At 35.1% G+C, this 22,243-nt stretch overlaps 2 protein-coding genes across 3 annotated transcripts; one reads left to right on the top strand and one right to left on the bottom strand.

Annotated features, from left to right (window-relative positions):
* The first annotated feature begins 1,015 nt into the window (after positions 1 to 1,015).
* On the top strand, positions 1,016 to 8,904 carry LOC109062008 (matrix metalloproteinase-23-like). Of its 2 annotated transcripts, none has more exons than XM_042774841.1 (8): positions 1,016 to 1,507; positions 3,540 to 3,646; positions 3,929 to 4,068; positions 4,192 to 4,359; positions 5,952 to 6,116; positions 6,488 to 6,598; positions 6,769 to 6,895; positions 8,260 to 8,904. In XM_042774841.1, the coding sequence occupies exons 1-8, from the start codon at positions 1,427 to 1,429 to the stop codon at positions 8,453 to 8,455; spliced, it is 1,095 nt and encodes a 364-aa protein (XP_042630775.1). In that variant the 5' UTR covers positions 1,016 to 1,426; the 3' UTR covers positions 8,456 to 8,904. The 2 variants fall into 2 exon arrangements, with proteins under 2 accessions (XP_042630775.1, XP_018934633.1); XM_019079088.2 differs by having other exon boundaries at positions 1,026 to 1,507; positions 3,504 to 3,646; positions 8,260 to 8,903.
* A 2,497-nt stretch (positions 8,905 to 11,401) lies between these two features.
* Positions 11,402 to 20,845, bottom strand: LOC109062009 (choline-phosphate cytidylyltransferase A-like). Its single transcript, XM_042774840.1, has 9 exons — positions 20,625 to 20,845; positions 16,886 to 16,992; positions 16,713 to 16,809; positions 16,504 to 16,620; positions 15,307 to 15,458; positions 12,933 to 13,011; positions 12,701 to 12,843; positions 12,401 to 12,589; positions 11,402 to 11,702 (listed from the first exon to the last, which is right to left on the bottom strand). The coding sequence occupies exons 2-9, from the start codon at positions 16,988 to 16,990 to the stop codon at positions 11,505 to 11,507; spliced, it is 1,080 nt and encodes a 359-aa protein (XP_042630774.1). The 5' UTR covers positions 16,991 to 16,992; positions 20,625 to 20,845; the 3' UTR covers positions 11,402 to 11,504.
* Between the last annotated feature and the right edge of the window lie 1,398 nt (positions 20,846 to 22,243).

The raw sequence follows: 22,243 nt of genomic DNA, 5'->3' as shown, positions 1-22,243 counted from the left end.
GTGCAGCCAAAGCCTGGGCCTCCAGCCAAATTCAAAACCACTCGCAAAAGATATGAGGCTGCCTTTCAGGTGCCCTTCTCCAAATCCATGTTTCTCTCTGCTTCAGGAATTCCATACTTTATGTTAATGCAGCGGTGTTATTGCTATTCCAATGACACTGACCGAAAACCAACCGTCGGCTCGCTGAATAGTGACACGATCGTCTTCTAGAGCAGAACCGGACTTGTTTCATTGCTAAACTTTACAACGTTGATAGTTATAGAACAGTTATAAAGCTAAATTGAACTGAATAATGACACTATTATTACCACAGAGCTGCTTCACAATTCAAATTGAATTTGCTTACAGCACTGACACTAATTTTCCTGTTTTATTAATGTGTAGCTGCTTTTGAAACAATCTGTATTGAATAAAGCACTGTATAAATTAATGACTTGACTTTCAATGGCATTTTGCTTATGTATTTGTGTAAGTAGTTGTAATTTGATATTAAAATATTAGATTAGCAATTTGCGACTGAATGAGTGCCCAGTCTTTGTTTGGCATACAAGAGTTTTGAATAAATGCATCGTCTTGACTCTTTTAGACATTGACAAAGAAATGCATCATGAATGTGAAGCCAACAGCATAGAACACCCTGCAGGTCAAAGAAGATATCCATCATAAGTGACTGACTTCCTCTCAGAGAAACTGACTTCTCTCCATAGTGCTGTGAGAGTTAAAGTAAAGTGCTGTGAAAAGCCCTGGCTGTTCCTGAACCCTCCGAAGGTCAACCAAACTAATGAGGTTAGGGCTAGAGACTGAGGGCGGCTTGGCCATGAATGCCATGTGTTATGCCAAAATCTGCAATTCTTCACAATGGATTTTTAATGAGCGCAGCTTATGCATGCTTAATTTGTTCTTTCAAAAAAAATTAATTAATGAACAAATAAATAAACTAACATTTTTATTGATTTTTTTTTTTTTTTTTTTTTTTGGCCAACCGAAAACACATTTTTCCTACAAATGAATTTCATCAAATAAATAGCCTTTCTGATTATTATGCTGCTCTGAGTTGAAAAACAGAGACTGCACATGCATGGAGAGTAAAGGGAGGAGATGAGGAGGAGGAGGAGGACATTAGATAGGAGCAGGGCGGCGCTTTGTGCTCCTGCGGGATCCTTCCTGCACCCTACAGAGAGCGAAAGTTCAGAGCAAGAAGCAGAAGTGCGCTAAATAAAGTCTACACTGCGGGTATTAAACACATTCAGAAACATTCGCACGAATCTGTCTGTCCGGAGGCGCGGACACAGCTGTCTCCAGCACGGATGCGCGCGCGTCTGGATGCACTTAGCTCTGTGGAAATACTTTCTTACTCCAGGATATATGGATGAAACACAAATGCAAAGTGGAAGGTAATCATTGAGGAAAGTTGTGTGATTTAAAGATGCGCTGGGTTTGTTCCTGCGCGCTGCTGCTGATGGTGCTGGATAGCGCCGTGGCCGTGCCTGCGTGGAGAAAACACACGGTAAGCGCTCGATATCATGTCAACTTCATATTATCAGCTTTGGTTTGTGGTCTAAACCTTCTAGAAGAGCTGAAAGTGACATGCACAGGATTTCAGGACCCTGCAGCATAAGTTTGGCACTGACATCCGACGGGGCTCTATTTCATTTAAACTATTTTAAACTAATTATTTGATCATTTTCATACATGCACTTTCATGCATAATAGAATGTATTTACTTTTTACATTGCTGAAAGGTGATATCTTGAAAGAAATGGTGACCAAATGCTAACTCCTAAAATATACTTTATTTTATGTACAACGTATATATATATATATATATACAACATATATATATATACTGAAAAGGTGAAGGATTTACAATAAAGCTTTAACTTAGATATTGTTAGTAATTTTCATAATAAAGTACAAGTAACAAAAAAAAGTTTGAAGTGAAAAGACTGAAGTTGTAGGCCTATTCTCTTGTAAAACCTACTTTTAATAATCTTACTTTTATTTATTTTTATTTTTTTACTGTAGGCTGTGTGGCCAAAAAACTTAATGTTACTTACTCATTTGTCACAATGAGACATTCATTGCTGGGTCATGAGCCGTTTTTTTTCTTTTTTTTTCTGGAAAGAGTTGTAAAATCTTTGCAAAGATCAAAAGGAGGAGGAAGAGTGTTGAAGGTCAAGGGGGAGGGAGCGGGCGCGTTCACGTGTGGCTGACAAATATTCCAGAGCTTCGGCTGCATGAGTTACTGACTGCAGCTACTGATATGAAGAGAAGAGCAGGAGAACCAAAACTCAACATCTGAGCCGAATTCATCTGGAATTTCTTATCAGACAGCAGCAGACATTAGCTTTCCTGATTTCATTAATTATTTGCTCCTCTAAATGCTAACAAATCTGAGACCAATAATAATAAAAGATTACTTTTAAAAAGAGTTCTTAGTAGCCTACAGAAAAATAAAATAAAATTGCATTTTAATTGCAATTAAATGAAAATATGTTATAGTTTAAATTTATGTTTAGTACAATTGTTTGAACTTAGCAGTGTTGTTTGAACCATTTAAGTAGATTCTGTCAACATTTAATTAAACTTACATAAATTGAAACTTATGTATTTAAATATGTGTTCATTTAAAAATATAACTTTAAATATATCAAATAACACACGACAGTTAAAATTATAAATAAGTACTTTACATGTTTTAGTATGTTAGTCAACACATCAAACTAAGTGTACTTTATAGAACAAAAAAAGATTATTAAAACAATGTACTTTACTGTAAAACTTTTAATTTGACATGATTACTTAAGCATGTCATAAAAGTGTATTCTCTTTATTTACACTTGTGTCCTTTTATTTCATTATTCAGTAGGGTTTTGTTTAAATACTTGTAAGATTTGTGCACATTTAGTACAATTAAGTGCACTTCTTTTTCACAAGGTACTGTATAAGCTTGATTATTTGAGTAAAAAGTATTTGGACTGTCCCTCTTGTGCTTTAATGCCAACATAATGTATAAACGTATAAAACGTGATAATCGTGCTCTCCAGCATGGTTTGACATGATCCAGAGTGGAAGCCAGTATATCAGAGTTCACATGACCGATGTTACAATTCTGCTTATTTGATTTGTGACTTAGAAACATTTCTTATTAGTTTTACATAATGTTTCAGAATTCACTGTATATCTTGTCAATTTCCTAGTAATCACTATGGGCCTTCCTTGATATCATGGTTGCTCAGCACATGGAGATCTAGCTTCCTGCAGAGTTTAGTTTGAACTCAAACACACCTGAACTATGTAATCAAGGTCTTTGTAGTCACCTGGACAGGAAGGTAGATCTCCGGAGCTCAGCATATGATTAAGCAGGTTGGGTCTCAAATCTGCAGGAAGGTAGATCTCCGGAGCTCAGCATATGATTAACCTTACTCACATGGATCATCATTTGCGTTACACTTTTGGCTTGGTGGTTTGCTATATGCATCCCTTTTGTTTCTTCCTCTTAGGTGGCTAGTATTCAGTTGCATAAACCATGTGTGCAGACACTGGCTCCCGTGGACACGAGGTCTCATCGAGGTCTGGCTCGATCCAAGCGCTATGCCATCAACCCACTGGGATACAAGTGGGAGCATTTTAACGTCACCTACAAGTGAGAGACACAAGATATATGTATATAAAAAATAGGTCGACTCTCTGGAAGAAAGCTTTTCTGTGGATGTGCATGATTGATGAATGCCTAAAGTATGACCAGACAGATGCATGAGATGATCTGGGGTTCAGATGATGAGGGATATTTTGGGAAGGGCAGATTGATTTCGGGAATGCTGGGCTTTTGTAAATGTGCATTCAGATTGATAGCAGACACAGAGTCTCTTTGAAAGTGTGTCATTTATTTTTAGCTGGGAGTAATTTACGTTTCTCCCTCTTCAAGGATCACAAAGTTTCCCAACACACTGAATAAAGAAGATACCCGCAAAGCTATCAGCATCGCCTTCACGAAATGGAGTGATGTTTCTCCTCTGACTTTCACTGAAATCACCAACCCCAACAAAAGTGCTGACATCACTATAGGTAAATAAATGTGCGGGAAAAAAAGAGCCAAAACATCAGGCATGTGCACTTTGGCAGGCTGACAGAGTACTTTATGCAGCTATTTTTGCATGAAACTCTTAACACCTCCTTTTTCTGAGACAGGCTTCTACACGTACAATCACACTGACTGTTGGTGGTCTCCACTGCACCCGTGTTTTGATGGACTGAATGGTGAGCTGGCCCACGCCTTCCTTCCCCCACGTGGAGATATTCACTTTGACAACCATGAATTCTGGATTCTGGGCAAATCACGCTTCAGCTGGAAACAAGGTACTGGTCTGATACATTATTTATTAAAATCCCAGAAAGCAACATAATGTTGGCCCAGATCCGGCCCACATCTGGTCCACGTCTATTCCACACGGACCAGATATGGGCCAACACTATGTTGCTGTCGAGGTGGATGTGCTTGTCAGTATACAAATATAACATATCTGCTCATTGTTTCCAATATTCAAAACTTGTGGTGCTTTAACCAGTGGTTGTGTCAGTACATTGTGGAAATGATAATAATAATAATAAAAAAAGTTAGTGTAAATATGCAAAAGTGTTGCTGTTTAACTAATTTCCAATTACTCACTTTTGGCACTTAAGTTTGAATTCTGTTCAAAAAGTAAGTTTCAGACAAAATTTGAGATTTGTGGAAAATCTATTTCTAGTCAAATGGAAATCGAAAGCACCAGGTGATTTAAGTTTCTAGATCATTTGTTTTGGTTCAAAACTAATTTACTAAAAATTTGAACTGATGGTGGCGCTAGAGTAAAGTGTTGTACACTGTAGAGATGAATAGATGTCTTTTGTAAAATGCCAAGTGTTTCACTTGAACACAAAACAGGAAATACGTCATGTAAGTAGACAGGTGATCATGTCCAAAGACCGCAAATGCCAATATTGAGACAGACCCACTGATGCCTTTTTGAACTTTTGTTAACTGAATCAATTGAACCAGTTTTGAAGTGTTCAAAATGCAACCGGCTGGTCAAAACATTGCAAAATGCAATGACAACTCAGCCCAAACATGTATAATGACACTTTTACCAAACTAATTGCAGATGTTCTAACTGAAGTGTAATCTACAAATAAATGAAACCATTAAATATGAAGGTTTTGTAAAATCTGTGTTCTTGCATTAATGTCGTGCTTGTTTTATGTGGGCTTGGTATACTACTAAATTAAGGTCACACTTTACTTTAAGGTCCAGTTTTCACTAATGAATTTGCTGCTTGTTAATAGTTAATAAGGTCATTTTTAAGTTTAGGTATGGGGTTGGATTAAGGGATCTAAAATATGGTCATGCAGAATAAAGCATTAATATGTCTTTAATAAGTACTAATAAACAGCCAATATGCTAGTAATATGCATGCTAGTTGATAATGAGAATTTGTGCTTTAAATAAAGTGTTGCCGAAATTAAGTATAATTCTCTTTTTTGAATTATATACATATAATACAATTCAATAAAATAATAACAAATAAACCTACATTATAAAACTGACCTGAGATCAGTTCAAATATACAAATTTGAGCCATCAGACACTCATTCATGGGTTTACCAGATCAATTTCATTTATTGGCAAACCATTGGATTTTTCAAACATTTTGGAAGTAAGATTTGAATCAATATGACATAATGAAGCTTCGTTTGCTGAAGTCATGTGACTTGGGGAGTTTGAGAGAAGCTCTGAACCTTGTGAAGCTTCATGAAGCAGTGTTTTGAGAGTTCTCGTGTTTAATGTTTAAACTCCAAAATCATGTAGAAGGAACATGAGATCTCTTCATACTCATGCTCAAAGAAATCTCACAATCCTCCATCTATTCTTCTTTCTTTCCTCCTTGATTTGATGGTGTGTTGTCTCTGCTCAGGTGTGTGGCTGAATGACCTGGTCCAGGTCGCTGCTCATGAAATCGGTCACGCTTTAGGCCTCTGGCATTCACAGGACCCTAATGCGTTAATGCATCCTAATGCAACGTACACGGGTCAGAGGAACATCGCTCAAGATGATATCTGGGGCATCCGGCGCCTTTATGGTAAACAAAATATAGGTGTTTAAAGTCACAATGAAATGGAAGTAGTGACCGATCTTTTATTCCATATTGTGACATACATAAACTGAAGGGCGGGGCTTGGTTCTATGAGTCAGGTGTTGATTAGATGTTGAGGTGTGGGCGTGGTATTTAAAGTGGAGGCGGAGTTTCAGTGACCTAAATGTTCGTTTTCACCCAAAGATCCAGTTATTACATTTTGATTGAACAGTATGAGATTGATAATGAAGCATGCACGGATGAATCGTTAACAATAAGATCAATAACATGCATTTAGAAAATATATAGGTTGAATTTTCAATTGTATGAACCTTCAAAATGTTTGTATCTATCATCTGCGTGTGTGTTTACTTCAGGATGCATGGACAAGAAGCGTGTGTGTGATCCTTGGGCCCGCTTGGGTTTCTGTGAGAGGAGGCGGAGCTTCATGAAGAAGAACTGCCCGCAGCGCTGCGACCTGTGCTACGGTGAGACACTGAAGACATCCTCCTCCAACATCTCCTGCAGCGCTGGCTTCACTTCCACATAGTTTCATTGTGCATGTGGACGGACGTCGTCCATTAGTTGAAATAGTAGTGATATTATAGACTCACACACTGGTTCAGCTGACTCTTTCACGTGCTCGTTTGCTCCTCAGAGCCTCTGGATGCAGTGTCTACACCAACACCTCCTCCTGAAAATGTGAAGATCAAAATTGTGCCTCGTGGAAAAGTTGTGGGCTTCCGCTGTGGGACAAAAAATATCAGAGTGCCTCCAAAAGTCAGGTAGAGCATCCTTAAACCTATAAAGCCTACTGTATTATATCGGATACATTTCTAAGACCTCTAAATTATTAAAATAATCAAAACTATGTTGAAAAAACTGTCGTATGAAATCTACTACATACCTTTTGTGATCTGATTGATAGTTTATAATTGTTAAAACATCCTTCTTCAGGTTGTGGTTCACGTGGATTTTTGTTTTAAAATCTTATCAAATAAAATCTTTATAAAATGATTTTGAACATAAGAATAACTTTTATATTACTAGTAATATTTCAAGATGAACACTTATTGGACTGAAGTAACTTAGATTTACTTGTTTATCCATACATATTTTTTTTGAAGAATCATGTTAAATTGTATGAAAGTATCAAATATGATCATCAGGCTTTTGAGGAATGTTTATTTGTACATCTCTCAATCATTATTTTATTGCATCACATTATATGATTTGCCCATGATAAAAACTACAGAGCTTTGATCATAAAACTAAGCATTTAAAAATATCATCTTACTGAGACATTGTTGGAGCTATAGAGTGACAACTGATATTTATATCATCTTATTTAAATAGTCTGCTATAAAGATGTCATTGATTAACATTACAAGCTATCAGAAATTAGTCTTTCTTTTTGACTATATAAATATCAGCATCTGCACCAAATTGCATATTTTTGCTCAGTTTTGGCCTCTGAATAAAACTGAGGTGTTTTTTCCTCCTTGAGTATGAGCTCCATACTATATGAGCCTGTATTAGCCTGATATATCAAATATGATATTCAACAAAAAATGCACATGCAATATATATATAATTTATTTTTGTTTCTCTCTAAATTTGTGTTTTGTTAATGCCACTGAATAAAAAATAAAACAAGCAATCATGCGCCTTCTGTTATTTTGCCATTCTGCTTTTAATACGCAATAGTTATACATTGCAAGATATAAAAGTCAGAATTGTGAGATATAAAGTCAGAATTGCGTATTTTTGCAAAAAGCCTTTATAAATGATATTGTCAAATATGATGCTCAGAAACAGGCTTCCATAAACCCATTTAAAAAAAATTGAGATTTTTTTTCGCCTTCCATTTTTTTTTTTTTTTTTTACATATCAGGCTTCACTGGGTAAAGTCTTAACATAATGATCAAGACATTCAATTGTTAAAGGCATAAATGCAGTTGTACTAAAATTTAATTTTTTGTTTTTCATGTTTCCCCTTATATTAGTGAAGTACTAAAATTTAATTTTTTGTTTTTCATGTCCATTTATGTTCTCCAAATAGGCATCATTCATATGTAAGTTATGGAATAAATCAAATCTTAGTTTTCTGTCCAGTGTATCTCATCTGCTTTGTTTCATCTTTCATCAGCTGGTATAAGGACGGTGAGCAGTTGCTGACATCCATTCCTGGCTATATTGTAATTAAAGATCGGGACCTGCGGCTCGTGGCCAATGAATTTAATGAAGGCACGTACACCTGCCGCATCCATCGGCGTGGTAACGTCGTCTCTGCTAACTCGTGGGCCATCCGGCTGAAGCCAGAGCAGTCCTCCAACAACAGCTGATGGAGCGATGCTGATGTACTGACAACATGCTCTACCTCCAGACCCGCTGTCCTCCGCTGCAGCGCACACAGCTCTGCTTGCCCCTCAGAGTCATAATGGAGGGGTTTCCAAACTTCATAACTCTGAGATTCAAGACAATATTTGGAAGGATCACCGACTAGATTTTCTTTTGTACGTCTGCTGCAGTGATGACAAAGGTGCTTTTTTTATTAAGGTTAATGCCACTTCTGAGGCATAAAATTTAGTTTCAAAGATGCTTAAAGGTTAAAAACCGAATTTGCCATTGCAATTGAGGTGAAAACAAAATCAAAATTTTCTCAATTTTGTTTGCAAAGGTACAGTTCCATACTCAGTGGGCCATTCACACCATGGACTATAACAGTAACTATAAAGTGTTAAATAATAGTGCTGTCAAATCGATTAATCGCATTCAAAATAAAAGTTTGTTTAAATACAATATGTGTGTGTACTGTGTGTATATGTATACACACACATACACGTATAAATGTAAGAAATATTTACGTGTATATATTCACAATTATATATGATTAATATTATATATAAATATAAATATATACATATAACATTTATTTCTTAAATATGTACACGTATATGTGTGTATTTATATATACAAATAAATATACACAGTACACACACATATATTATGTAAACAAACTTTTATTTTGGATGCGATTAATCGCAATTAATCGATTTGACAGCACTAGTTAATAATCATTCTAATTCTTTGAGAATAGAGAAGTCCACTCCACAACTATAACAATAACAACAGAAGTAAAAATTCAAGCAAGTTTGTTTTAGCGCTTTTTAAAAATGCTAATTGTTTCAAAACCACTTTATAGAAAATTTATGTTAAAGGGATTGTTCACCCAAAAATTAAAATCCTGTCATTAATTACTCACCCTCATGTCGTTCCAAACCCGTAAGACCTTTGTTCATCTTCGGAACACAAATTAAGATATTTTTGATGAAATCCGAGAGCTTTCTGATTCTGACCCTGCATAGACAACAACGCAACTGAAACGTTTTATGGCCCAGAAAGGTGGTAAGAATATTGATAAAATAGTCCATGTGACATCAGTGGTTCAACCGTAATGTTATGAAGCTACGAGAATACTTTTTGTGCACAAAGAAAACAAAAATGGTAGAACATGGTAGTTCCATTGCTGTTTGTGAAAGCTCTCGGATTTCATCAAAAATATCTTAATTTGTGTTCCGAAGATGAACGAAGATATGGGTTTGGAACGACATGAGAGTGAGTAATTAATGACAGAATTGTCATTTTTCTGTGAACTATCCCTTTAATGTTTTTGACATCTTAAGGCTTTATAGTTACATTTAGCAGATTACAGCTGGGTGATAATATAGTGACATTTTGCGATAACATAAAAATATAAAGCAGTTGATATACTATACAGCAAATCTCAACTGCTTGATACTTTTACTCTTTTAAGTATATTTGTGGATAAAGTTGGATATGAAAATTTATAACTTTATACACAGGAACAATATCATTGGAATAATTTTCAGAACATTTGTTTTCCAGCTGACGAATGATTAAAAACATTGACAGCCAATCTGTATTCAGCCACTCACAGCTCAAGCATTTAAAGTGGCAGACGCGTTTATAAACAACGTTAGAACGTACCGTATGTTGGTGTGGACAATAGTATAATTATCATTCTTGGTGTGAATGGGCCTTAAGCTTTTTGTGAGAAATGGTTCTTCTATGACATCACTGTGAAACCCCCTTTTGGAACCTTTATTTTTAAGAATGCAGCTGCTAGAATAGAATTTGGAAAGTGGAAATGTAACCTGAAATATCAAAACATCTGTATCTGATGTTACACTCATTTAACTATTCAGAAGCGATAGGTTAATGTTAGTTTTTTAAATCATTTTTTTTTTCTAAATTCTTATGTTATTGGACATTAAAGGTGCTGTAGTACATAGTGTTTTTTGATCCACATGAATAAGTAACAAGCCATAAGACAATACAAAAAATGTATTTTTCTTTCAAGATGGTTTAGTGATTCACTGCCATTATTCACACAGTCCTTTTGATTCTCAAAGATAATCTAAAACAAATCAAATCAATGTTCCTGACCACAAGAATGTCAAAGTTGTCTTCTGGTAAACACATAATCCTAAGGTCATCTTCCTGTCCTGTGTAAACATGTAAACAAACAGGTCCTGGTAGTCTTTCGTGTTAACACTGGCCCTCAGCGGACTTGGGTAATGTACACATTCAAGCAAAGCAAAGCCTTTCCCAAAAGACTGGGACCCGTGCCACAGACTAGCACAGGGTTTGAATGTGGTGCCAGACCCAGTCACTGCCAGGCCCTGAAATTATTACTTCACACCAGAGTCTGACAGAGAGAGTTCATATGAGGAAAAACACCTAATGAACATTAGCAGAAACATAAAAAGGTCAGCGAGACAAAATGAATGTTCAAAAAGAATGATTAAAAGTAAAATCAAGACTTTCACTTTGAGTCATAAACTGATATGAAATACAGTAAACAGCATCAAATGAAAACCAAGATTCTAGAACTATACAAAGACGACAGATTCTGAAGATTTCTGTCCCGGGATCCCTCCCCCATCCTGGAATTAGTCTCAGATTTGGACAGTTCAAGTATGAAAAGGTCTGGACAATGAAGGCAGGTGAGGGTGAGTTTTATGCACAATTGAGAACGAGATTACATGCAAGCAGACGCTGTGTTGTAAAACAAAAAAAAAAGAAAAGAGAGAAGTGCTAAAAATGCATAATTATGCAAGTTCCATACAAATACGATTCAAGGAATAGAACAACAATATGAGGCTTTTGGTTTAGTGGTGTGTGGCAAATCTCTCTGAAGGGTGAGGGAGACGTGGGATCAAAACCTTTAGAAAGTACGGGTGGAATTGAGCTAGTCCATCCAACAATTTTTCATATTCAAATAAATCTTGAGCTAGTCCATCCTTCATTTATATTCTTGGCTACTCAAAATGGCTTAAAGAAAGAGCTGCTTGTGAGTCTGATGTCGAGCTAGTCGTCCTCATCTTTGCCTGTGCAGTGTGCGCTGCTGTGATGAGGAGGAGGAGAAAAGAATGGTGAGGAGGTGAAGAAGGGCAGACGGAAAGTGGGGGACGGCGAGCGCTCCTCGCGGACGGGACTGCTGCTGGGGCTCTGTCTGGGACTGATGGCCTGTAACATCCGTCCTTTTCCCTCTTTCAACATGTGCTTCTGTTAGACACATAATACACATTAGTGATTATTAAAGATATTAGTTAAATCATCTGGAGACAAGCACGTATTTTAAAAAAATGCTGAAATGAAAATGTACTCATATTCACTGAAAATCTTTATCATAGTGCTAAAAAAATCAATTCCCATACACCAATTCAAAAGTTTATAATAATTAAGATTTTATTTCTTTTTATGTTTCTAATGCTCACTAAGGCTGCAATTCTTTCATCATAAATACAGTAAAAACTCCAATACTGTGGAATATTACAAATGAATTAAAATAACTTTTCTATTTGAATATATTTTAAAATGTAATTTATTTCTGTGATGCAAAGCTGAATGTTCAGCATCATTACTCCAGTCTTCAGTGTCTCACGATCCTTCAGAAGATAACCACACAAAAAACACACATCACCAGCTTAATGTACTCAGCTAAGCATGCTTAAAATACAGCGCACGAGTGTCATGAACCTTTTTTGTCCTGTTTGGAGCGAGAAATAGTACAACAGCAACCACTTTTTTATAGGAAAAAGAGCAGACTGCACATTCTGCAAAACATCTATTGTTTTCCACAGAAAGAGAAATCATAAGAGGCGAGCAAATGATGACAGAACTTTAACTTTTGGGTGAACTATTAATTTTTGTATTGAAACATCAGTGCTAAAGATGTATGGAAGAGCTGCAGCTAGACTCACCAAGGCCCCGTCCGGGCCGAACATCTGCAGGAAGTTCCTGATGAACTCCCGTGACTTCTCCTCCCATTTCTGAATGAGGTCGATGCCCTTCTCCTCCACCTTCTGCACAAACTCTTTACTCTTTTCCTCCACATCTCGGACCTTCTGCTTCACCTTGTCCACGTGCTCCTGCAGGTGGTACTTCTTCTCCTGGCAGAAAGAGGGCGGCAGAGCATAAAATCCAATACTTAAATAAACGAGGGCAATATTTCCTTTCAGTTGCTTTGTGAAGAGATGGAGGGTGTAGTCAAGCGCACTCACGTTGATGAAGCTGACGTTCAGCTCTTTGGCAGTGTAGCCTCTCTGCAGGTTGCGGCGCACGTAAACATCATAGTCACGTACGATTCGTGTGATTATATCGGATGTGGAGATGCCCTCGGTTCTCTGAGTTGGTGCGAACATACCTGAAAAGGTGAATTTGAAGAGCATATATTATAGAAAAACTAATTTACCGACTGCTAGTTAACTGTATTTGCAAGTTGCTCAGACCTACCTGCCTCCTTTATATGTTTGTAAACATCATCACTTCCTGCTGAGATGTATGGGATGTCGTCATGGGCGACAAAGTCTATCTGGGGACAAAATGTCATCATATAAGTGTTGATTAAGACTTTCTCTGTTCCACTGAACGAGACCATTCTGTGTTGATAACGAACCACACTCAAATTCTGAGATGATGCCAATATTTATTTTAATTATTTGTTGTACTTTGTAAATTATTTTTTAATGTTAAAGAAAAAGGTAACACTGTATTTTCCGGTGTCCTTGATACACATTACATGCACTTACTATAGTAATAGTGAATCATGAACACTAACTAAGTTACAAACCAACCACTGATCTATATATGACTGGATCGCTCATTGCGTTCTAAACTGCCAGCAGACAGTGAAGCCACCGGAAGTGTTCGATCCGCCATCTTACTAATCCCTACCGGCAGAGAGCACCATTGAGTCACATTCAAACCGCTGTCCTAAAATCACCCGATTTGAAGTGAATCAGTCAAACGGGACTAGTTTTTATGTTATGTGTATGTAAATTAATGTTTACTTCAGATGTTATCTGCAGTGTTTATGGTCTTTTGGGGCAGTATAAGCGATATATTTAAACCGTTTAGGTGGGTGTGTCTGCGGCGCACTGAGACAAGTGGTAACGATCCAACACAAAATATAGCCCATTTCTTTATGAACATAATTATTCAGGAATTATTAAACATGAACGTATTAGTATCAGAAATGGACTTTGAATATATTAGAGTGAATAATGCAATAGCATCTGTTAATATTGCTATATACTGAACTGAAAAGCTTAACTTACTATCTTGGAAATAAAGCCTTTAAATGTCTTTAAAATCCATACTGTGTATAGTAAGTTATTTCTCTGAATAAATTATGATGTGTATATTTTTAATGTCATGATTGAGCTACATATATTTCAGACTCTCCAAGATCGCGCAAATATGTTTTACTAGCAGTAACGTTACTGTTTACATGTAAAATATTCTATGCTGAATTAATATTATTTTAACAACCGTTTGAATCATTACCTGCTTCAAAATGAATGCTGTTAATGAAATCATTGTTGAAACATTTACACTTAGCGCTGAATAACGAATAAAAAACATTTGCAGTTAGGGCCTACTGTACGAATAAAACACTATAACTAAATTATATAAACAATGAATAACTGTACAAGGCAAATAAATGTATAGAAATCATAAATCTTTCTTCAGATTTCAGAATGAGCACTCTGATGTTTATCATGTTCATGATGTTCGTTACAGTAATGAACGTAGCTTTTTAATAATTAGGGGAAATTCCCGACATTAAAAAAATAACCGTTTACATGCCTAGCGTGTCTGCATTGCAAGAATGTACAGGGATACTTCAGATTTAAAAACGCTGACTTGTTATGTCATGTTTTCTCATTAAAATCATACAATTTCATATTGATTCAACAGAACGTTTACACACACTAGGGATTACCAATATGGCGGCGCGGCGGCTTCACTTTAATGAATGACGTCATGAGCTAACTCTATCCCTACATTAACCACAACATGGTAACAAGTGACTAACCCTGAACCAAACACTAACTTTAACTCTAACCCTATAGTAAGCACGTTATTAAGTGTTGCTTCATTATCATTGATATACTATTGTGTTTAATATTCTGAATTATTTTTTTCCTTTTAATTTAGTTAAAATGTTAATGTAAAATGTTAAATGTAATTTTGTTGAGTTTTTATCTTTTTTAAATGCCTATATAGTTGTTTTTTTTAAGTTTATTTAGTATTAGTTATTTTAGCACTTAAACTAATCACCAAAATAAAATGTTTTATTTTATTTCAGTTAATGCTTATTTAAAGTAACAAAACAGTTTTTTTATGGTTTTATAATTACCCAGTTTGTTAATGTCATTCCAAACTTTATGAAAATGTTTTTTCTGTGAACCTCAAAAAGCATTTAAATGAGCTGTATGGATGTTTTTTTTTTGGCGCTTAGCAGATGTGATCACTTTGAATTGCTGTTGAATGGAAAAGAACTGCATTAATAATTCTTCAATATGGTTGAGAATGACATGAAGGGGAGTATACACAATACACATTTTTAATTTTTGAGTGAACTATGACCTACAACCTTTACGGTTACACACTTCACAAAGTCCTGTGTTAACTCTGGGAAATGTACATTCACATTGCCATTTATACATTTGACAGTCGCTTTTATCCAAAGCATTCAAGGTATATGTTTGATCAGGTGATGCATTCCCTGACAATCAAACCCATGATCTCTTGGTGCTGCTAGCGCCGTGCTCTACTGCTTGAGCCACAGGAATGGAAATATGATGTTGATCTGGATACTCACTCTGTGCTCGGCCAGAAATTCAGGCGTCAGCGTCCATGGAGCGTTGCGGACCACCTCATCAACATAACGACAGTGACTCACTGCGTCGTAACGTTCATCCTCGTTCATGACAGTGAAACCCTTAAATTTATACGTCAAATCATCGCTGCACACTGAAAAACCAATGAGGCTCCATTTAACCACATTCGTTAACATGAACTAACAATTCATTTTTTTCTAAAGCAGTTACTACTCTTAGTTAATATTAATTTAAACATTAAACATTTACTAATTTACTAACATGAACTAAAATGCTTTAATACAAATATACTGCTCATTGCTAGTTAAAGGGATACTCCACTCCAGCTTTGTTCGTCTTTGGAACACAATTTAAGATATTTTGGATGAAAACCAGGAGGCCTGTGACTGTCCCATAGACTGCCAAATAAATAACAGTGTCAAGGTCCATAAAACGTATGAAAGTCGTCGTCAGAATACTCCATCTGCCATCAGACATGCAATCTGGGTTATATGAAGCAACGGGAACACTTTTTGTAAGTGAAGAAAAACAAAAATAACGACTTTATTCAACAATTCCTTTGTCAACAGTCTCCTCTGTGTCTCTCCATATCACCGTATGCTGCGGTATGCTCTTCTGTATCATCCGCGCCACAAGGATGCGCTGTTTCTACGTGTATTTAGCTTTGATTTGAAAGAAAACAGTGCATCCTTGTGGCGCGGATGATACAGAAGAGCACGGTGATATGGTCGTTATTTTTGTTTTCTTCGCTTAAAAAAGTGTTTCCTGTCGCTTCATATAACCCAGATTGCACATCTGATGGCCGATGGAGTATTCTGACGACGACTTTCATACCTTTTCTGGACCTTGACACTGTTATTTACTTGGCAGTCTATGGGACAGTCACAGGTTTCTCGGTTTTCATCCAAAATATCTTAAATTGTGTTCCCAAGACGAACAAATCTTTTACAGGTTTGGAACGACATGGAGGTAAGTGATTAATGACAAAATGCTTATTTTGGGGTGGAGTATCCATTTAATGCCTTAAATAATGTTAACTAAAGGGACATTGCTTTTTCACATTAGTCTGGTGACACTAGTGACACATAAATGAAATGAAGAGCTGATATACTGGTTAAATCTGATTGGTAACACTATAACAGGGATATGCGTGGCAAAAGACATTTGTTCAAACTCACCGCCCACAATGAGATGCGTGTTGGGGAAAAGGCACTTGGCCTGCATCAAAGCACGAGCGTGTCCGGAGTGAAACATGTCAAAGATCCCGTCAGCATAGACGCGAACTGGACGGTCCTCTAAAGAGCGGATGAGAGAGGGAACACATGCAGGTCATGCAGAGAATGTGTACACAGTGAGGGTATCTTGGGTAGAATCAGCATTCACGCACCTGGAGTGCCACGGCGGGCTTCTTTCATGCTGACACGAACGTATGGGGTTCTTGCAGCCATTAGCTCATCAGCGAACGGTGCAGGTTCAGTCAGGCCCTGGAGACGCACATGAGATGAGGAATTATGTCTTCACATTTGAGTGGCGACTGACAGAGACCTTCCCAGCACTCACCAAAGTCCTCCGTGGAAGTTTTCGGAAACACTCGGCCTCCTTCATCTCACCGTTCAACTCCTCTCTCTTCCTCTTCCTGCCGAGGCCTGAGCTGTGTGCCTCCATCCCTGCACAGAATAATAATACACTGTATTCTGTACGACTCGTGCTGCAGTGCTCTTCATGCAACAGCTCTGCGTAACAGACAAAGTCAAGTCAACAATAATTGAAAATCTTCCCTGCTACTTTTGATTTGTTTTCAGTGGACAGTAAAAATCGTAGCGCTTTTATCGCCACATTTTACATGGAAACTGCAGCAATTTTACTATTTCACATTTTGCAAAACATATGCAGTCACATTTTACCCATGAGTCTAGAGATATATCTCTACAGTGTGAATTAAAATCTGTGTTATTAAATACATATGAGCGTACATAAATAATCAGATGAATTTTAGACACTTTAAATTGTGTTGTAAATGTATTGTGCATTGTACTTAAGTATTTATGATGATAATAAATGTTACATTTTTATCAATACTAATATGAAATATACTCCATTATGAAAAAGTGTTTATACTAAGGATTATGGACATTGACAGATTTCACAAATTGATCTGATTCTAAATATATATATACACACAGTACAGGTCAAAAGTTTGGAAACATTACTATTTTTAATGTTTTTGAAAGAAGTTTCTTCTGCTCATCAAGCCTGCATTTATTTGATCAAAAATACAGAAAAAAAAATGTAATATTGTGATATATTATTACAACTTAAAATAATTGTTTTTAAATTTATTATACTTTAAATTATCATTTATTTCTGTGATGCAAAGCTGAATTTTTAGGATCATTATCACATGATCCTTTAGAAATCATTCTAATATGATGATTCATTATCAAAGTTGGAAACAGTTCTGGTGCTTAATATTTTTTCAGAACATGTGATACTTATAATTTAAAAAATATATAAATGATCATGTGATAGACTGGATGTTACATGTGACACCGAAGACTGGAGTTATGATGCTGAAAATTCAGCTTTGCCATCACAGGAATAAATTATTTTTTTGTGAAAGTATATTCAAATAGAAAAACTATTATTTTAAGTTGTAATAATATTTCACAATATATTACTGTTTTTTTATGTATTTTTTTTTCCTGATCAAATAAATGCAGGCTTGATGAGCAGAAGAGACTTCTTTCAAAAACATTAAAAATAGTAATGTTTCCAAACTTTTGACCTGTACTGTATATAGAACCCTGTCAGTTGGTACATTACTATAACATTAAAAGTTACATTTAACAACTGATTCCTAATTCACTTGCTATTTATTTTAGATTAATAAACAACATTCAAAAAAAAAAAAAAAAAAAAAAAAAACCCTGAGTATTTAAATTCCACATAAGGCAGTTTTATATCAACTTTTAATGACATAATTATGTTATTACTCCACTTTGTTGTTGACATATAAACACGTTTAGAGAAGCAAGTTCTGCTTTCTGAGGTATTCATCAGTAGAGTATGTCACGATGCTGTCGAGCTCCAGCTGGAGCACTGCTTTAGTGATGGGTCAGTAGATGTACACGAGCAGTGAAGAGCGCCACGCTGACCCACATCATCTCAACAGGGTGACGGGCAGAAGTGTGAGGGGGCACTAGAGCGGAAAACACCCCCCTTTATTCCTTATAAAATGCTCTATTGTTCGCTGTGGAGATGCTCAGTGTTCACTTAAATGTGCTCAACATGTTCAGCTATAAACCTCAGACGTCAAAGCAGACAGACTTCCAGGCTTCCCACACCTCTGACCCATCCACTGTCCAGACATATGAACCAGCACTGCAGCTTTTAAAATAAAGACTTCATGTCCGGGTCAAACTGACCCCAAAGCAACTCTGACTTCTCTAAAAAAATATAATTTTATTTAATTTTGCTAAATGTATTACACAAAAACGAACAAAAAAATTCATAAATATTTATGCTTTGCCTTAAATTTACATTTTACTATTACTGTACTGCACATGAAGGCCAATTTCTGACTTTTTTTCCCACAGTTTCTCCTTTATCTGCTGTGTTATTCTATATAATAATGTGTTTACAAACACTGTACACATATTTTTACAAGCACCTTTCAAAATTTTTGGTTGGGTTTCCATATTACATGGGGACTTTCCATAGACAATTTTATACTGAATAATAATAATAAAAAAATTCCTTGTGGGGACATTTGACTCAGTCTCTGTCTAAAGAAAAATGACCACGAGACAGTGAGCGAGTTTTAGGGCAAGATTTGGATGAGGATTTAGAGAGGAACAAATCTCAGAAACTGAGGACAATGTATGTTTTTGGGTTTTTTTTCTTCCCTAAATGAAGCAATTAAATGAATAAATACATTTTATAAAAAAACAAAAAGTTACGTTATGTCCTAAAACACTTTTTTTGAATATCAAATATTCAAATACAAATACAAATATATACAGTACAGGTCAAAAGTTTGGAAACATTACTATTTTTAATGTTTTTGAAAGAAGTCTCTTCTGCTCATCAAGCTTGCATTTATTTGATCAAAAATACAGAAAAAACAGTAATATTGTGAAATATTATTACAACTTAAAATAATAGTTTTCTATTTGAATATACTTTAAAAAAAATTATTCCTGTGATTCAAATCCAAATCTTAATTTAGCAGCATCATTACTCCAGCCTTCAGTGTCACATGTAACATCCAGTCTATCACATGATCATTTAGAAATCATTCTAATATTCTGATTTATTATGAGTGTTGGAAACAGTTCTGCTGTCTAATATATTTGATGAATAAAAGGTTAAAAAGAACTGCATTTATTCAAAATATAAAAAAAAATTCTAATAATATATATTCTAATAATATATTTTCTTTACTATCACTTTTTATCAATTTAACGCATCCTTGCTGAATAAAAGTATTGATTTTATTTTAAAAAAAAGAAAGAAAAATAAAAAATTACTGACCCCAAATTACTGACCAGTAGTGTATATTGTTATTACAAAATATTTATATTTTAAAACACATAGCTTCTTTTTTTTTTTTTTTTTTTTTACTTTTTATTCATCAAAGTATCCTAAAAAAGTATAACATGTTCTGAAAAAATATTAAGCAGCAGAACTGTTTCCCAACTTTGATAATGAATCATCATATTAGAATGATTTCTAAAGAATCATATGATAATGATCCTAAAAATTCAGCTTTGCATCACAGAAATAATAATAAATGCAGGCTTGATGAGCAAGAAGAAACTTCTTTAAAAAACATTAAAAATAGTAATGTTTCCAAAACTTTTGACCTGTACTGTATATATATATATATATATATAAATATATATATATATATATATATATATATATATATAAACAATAATGTGATTTTAATACATTTAAAAATATTTGACCCCACACATTAAAAACATTGTTGTGAATACACGAGGGTTAAAAGTGACTGGAGCCAAAATCAGCCTAAAATTAGATCTGAGCAGACTTTTCCATGACTTTTTAGTTTTGTTAATTTCTATGATTTTTTTTTTAAGTATAAACAACAAAATAAACATTAAGGCACGTAGCAAAGGCAACAAGCTAACATTTTTAACCATCGTTACCAGTTTCTGCGTCGATTAAAAATACTTTTTCCTCAATGTAGGGATGACAAAACACCACTAAAAGTAGGAAATACATTTTAAGTCTTTCTCAAAGTAAGATTTTATTTTGTAATATGACGACTAACCCTGATTCAGAAGCTGGTTTCTCGTCGGACGCGCCTTTTCTCCGTATGATCAGCTGAAGACGGCGCCGGACGCGTATGAATAACGCATTTCAGGTTTGAACACTTTATAGTGAGGATACTCCATTTGCTGCTGATATGACAGCTCTCCCTCCTCACTGCATCATCATCACTGCTCAGTAACAACACGCACACATCCGCTCATACGACACACTTCCGCTTCGACACCCTGCCATCTAGCGGTCGCTTAGTGCAACAGCCGCTAATAAAACCGCAAGAGCGGCGCTCTGCAGACAGACTGTCTCCAAACTTTGGGATAATAATATAATATCCTCCTGAGAACCAAAAAATAAAAAATAAAATAAAAAAATAACAAATAAAATTGTTTTGTGAATTTTGTTAGTTTTTTATGTCATTACATTGGTTGGCGCATAAGAAACAAATGTAGAAAATACATGTTTGAAAAATTATATTTTAATATTTTATTTATATTTTATTCTATGTAAAAGACGCCAGGACTAAGTTACTCAAAATAAATAAATAAATAAATAAAATAAAAAAATGAAAAGACATGTATAGGCAAAAACAATGTTTTATTTTTTTTATTTTTTTTTTTAATTCACAAAGTTTTTAGATTTAGCCAAACTTTGATTCTCTGATTCTCAACTATGTTATGAAAGATATAACAAAACGATTTGATATACTATTTTACCTTATGCAATATGTGTGCAAAATGTTCAAAAATTTGTATTCCCATTCTATACGCTGCATCTAATTTGCATATTAATGTGTTCTTGGGGCCAACCATAAAGAAAAAAGAAGTGTAATAATGTGAGCTATAACTTCGCAACATTTTCATAAGAATATCTCATATTTCAAAGGAATATTAATTTGTAATTTCTTTCAAAACCCACAACATTTTCCACAAAACGCCTGATTAACATGCTGTTTGTCCTCGCGTCTACAGAAAACATGTATGAAAATTATACAGTTTCGTAACAAAAAACCATATTTTGATTTGACACCCCATAACATTTTTCTGAGATGTTTATTTATGACAATTTGAAAATAAGCCAGATTTAAATGATAATCACAAAACATGATCATATTTCCCTAAGAGTGCTAAATTTAACAATGTAGCTGGAAATATTGGGTCTAAAAGATAAGAATTTTAAATTCTTGTTTATCAAACTCAGGAGATTATGTGTGAAAATAACTGCTAAGTAAACAATATTAGGTTAAAATATTTTTGGAGTATATCTTCAGTTATTTACCTTTATTTTATTATCACAATGTACTTTGAGTTGGAAGTCTGACAGTCTTTGAAATGTCAATCTTTATGTTTCTAGAAAAATATGAGGCAGTCAATGTTACCTATAAGTTCACTTTTAGTATAATTGCAGTACAAACTACAAACATAGAGGTAAACTAGTTGTGTACTCAAAGTTTGCTACTGTTATACTTAAAGTATACTTAAAAGTATACTTTTATATACTAGAAAGTGGGCCAATTTAGTCCCAAGGAGTATTGAAAAAGTACACTTACAAGTATTCTACTAGAACACTGATATTTGTATACTTGATACATAAAGTGCATTAGCCATATTCCTTTACCAAAGCTAA

The sequence above is a fragment of the Cyprinus carpio genome, chromosome A18, assembly GCF_018340385.1.
Source record: "Cyprinus carpio isolate SPL01 chromosome A18, ASM1834038v1, whole genome shotgun sequence".
Taxonomy (NCBI): Eukaryota; Metazoa; Chordata; class Actinopteri; order Cypriniformes; family Cyprinidae; genus Cyprinus; species Cyprinus carpio.
This window is presented reverse-complemented; position numbering and strand designations above follow the sequence as displayed.

Coding starts and splice junctions, on each gene's coding strand:
- LOC109062008 (XM_019079088.2), top strand. CDS start 1,427: ATGCGCTGGGTTTGTTCCTGCGCGCTGCTGCTGATGGTGCTGGATAGC. Junction 4,360..5,951: donor ACGCTTCAGCTGGAAACAAG/GTACTGGTCTGA, acceptor GTCTCTGCTCAG/GTGTGTGGCTGAATGACCTG. Junction 6,896..8,259: donor AGAGTGCCTCCAAAAGTCAG/GTAGAGCATCCT, acceptor ATCTTTCATCAG/CTGGTATAAGGACGGTGAGC.
- LOC109062009 (XM_042774840.1), bottom strand. CDS start 16,990: ATGGAGGCACACAGCTCAGGCCTCGGCAGGAAGAGGAAGAGAGAGGAG. Junction 16,621..16,712: donor AGCCCGCCGTGGCACTCCAG/GTGCGTGAATGC, acceptor TCCGCTCTTTAG/AGGACCGTCCAGTTCGCGTC. Junction 15,459..16,503: donor CACGCATCTCATTGTGGGCG/GTGAGTTTGAAC, acceptor TTGGTTTTTCAG/TGTGCAGCGATGATTTGACG.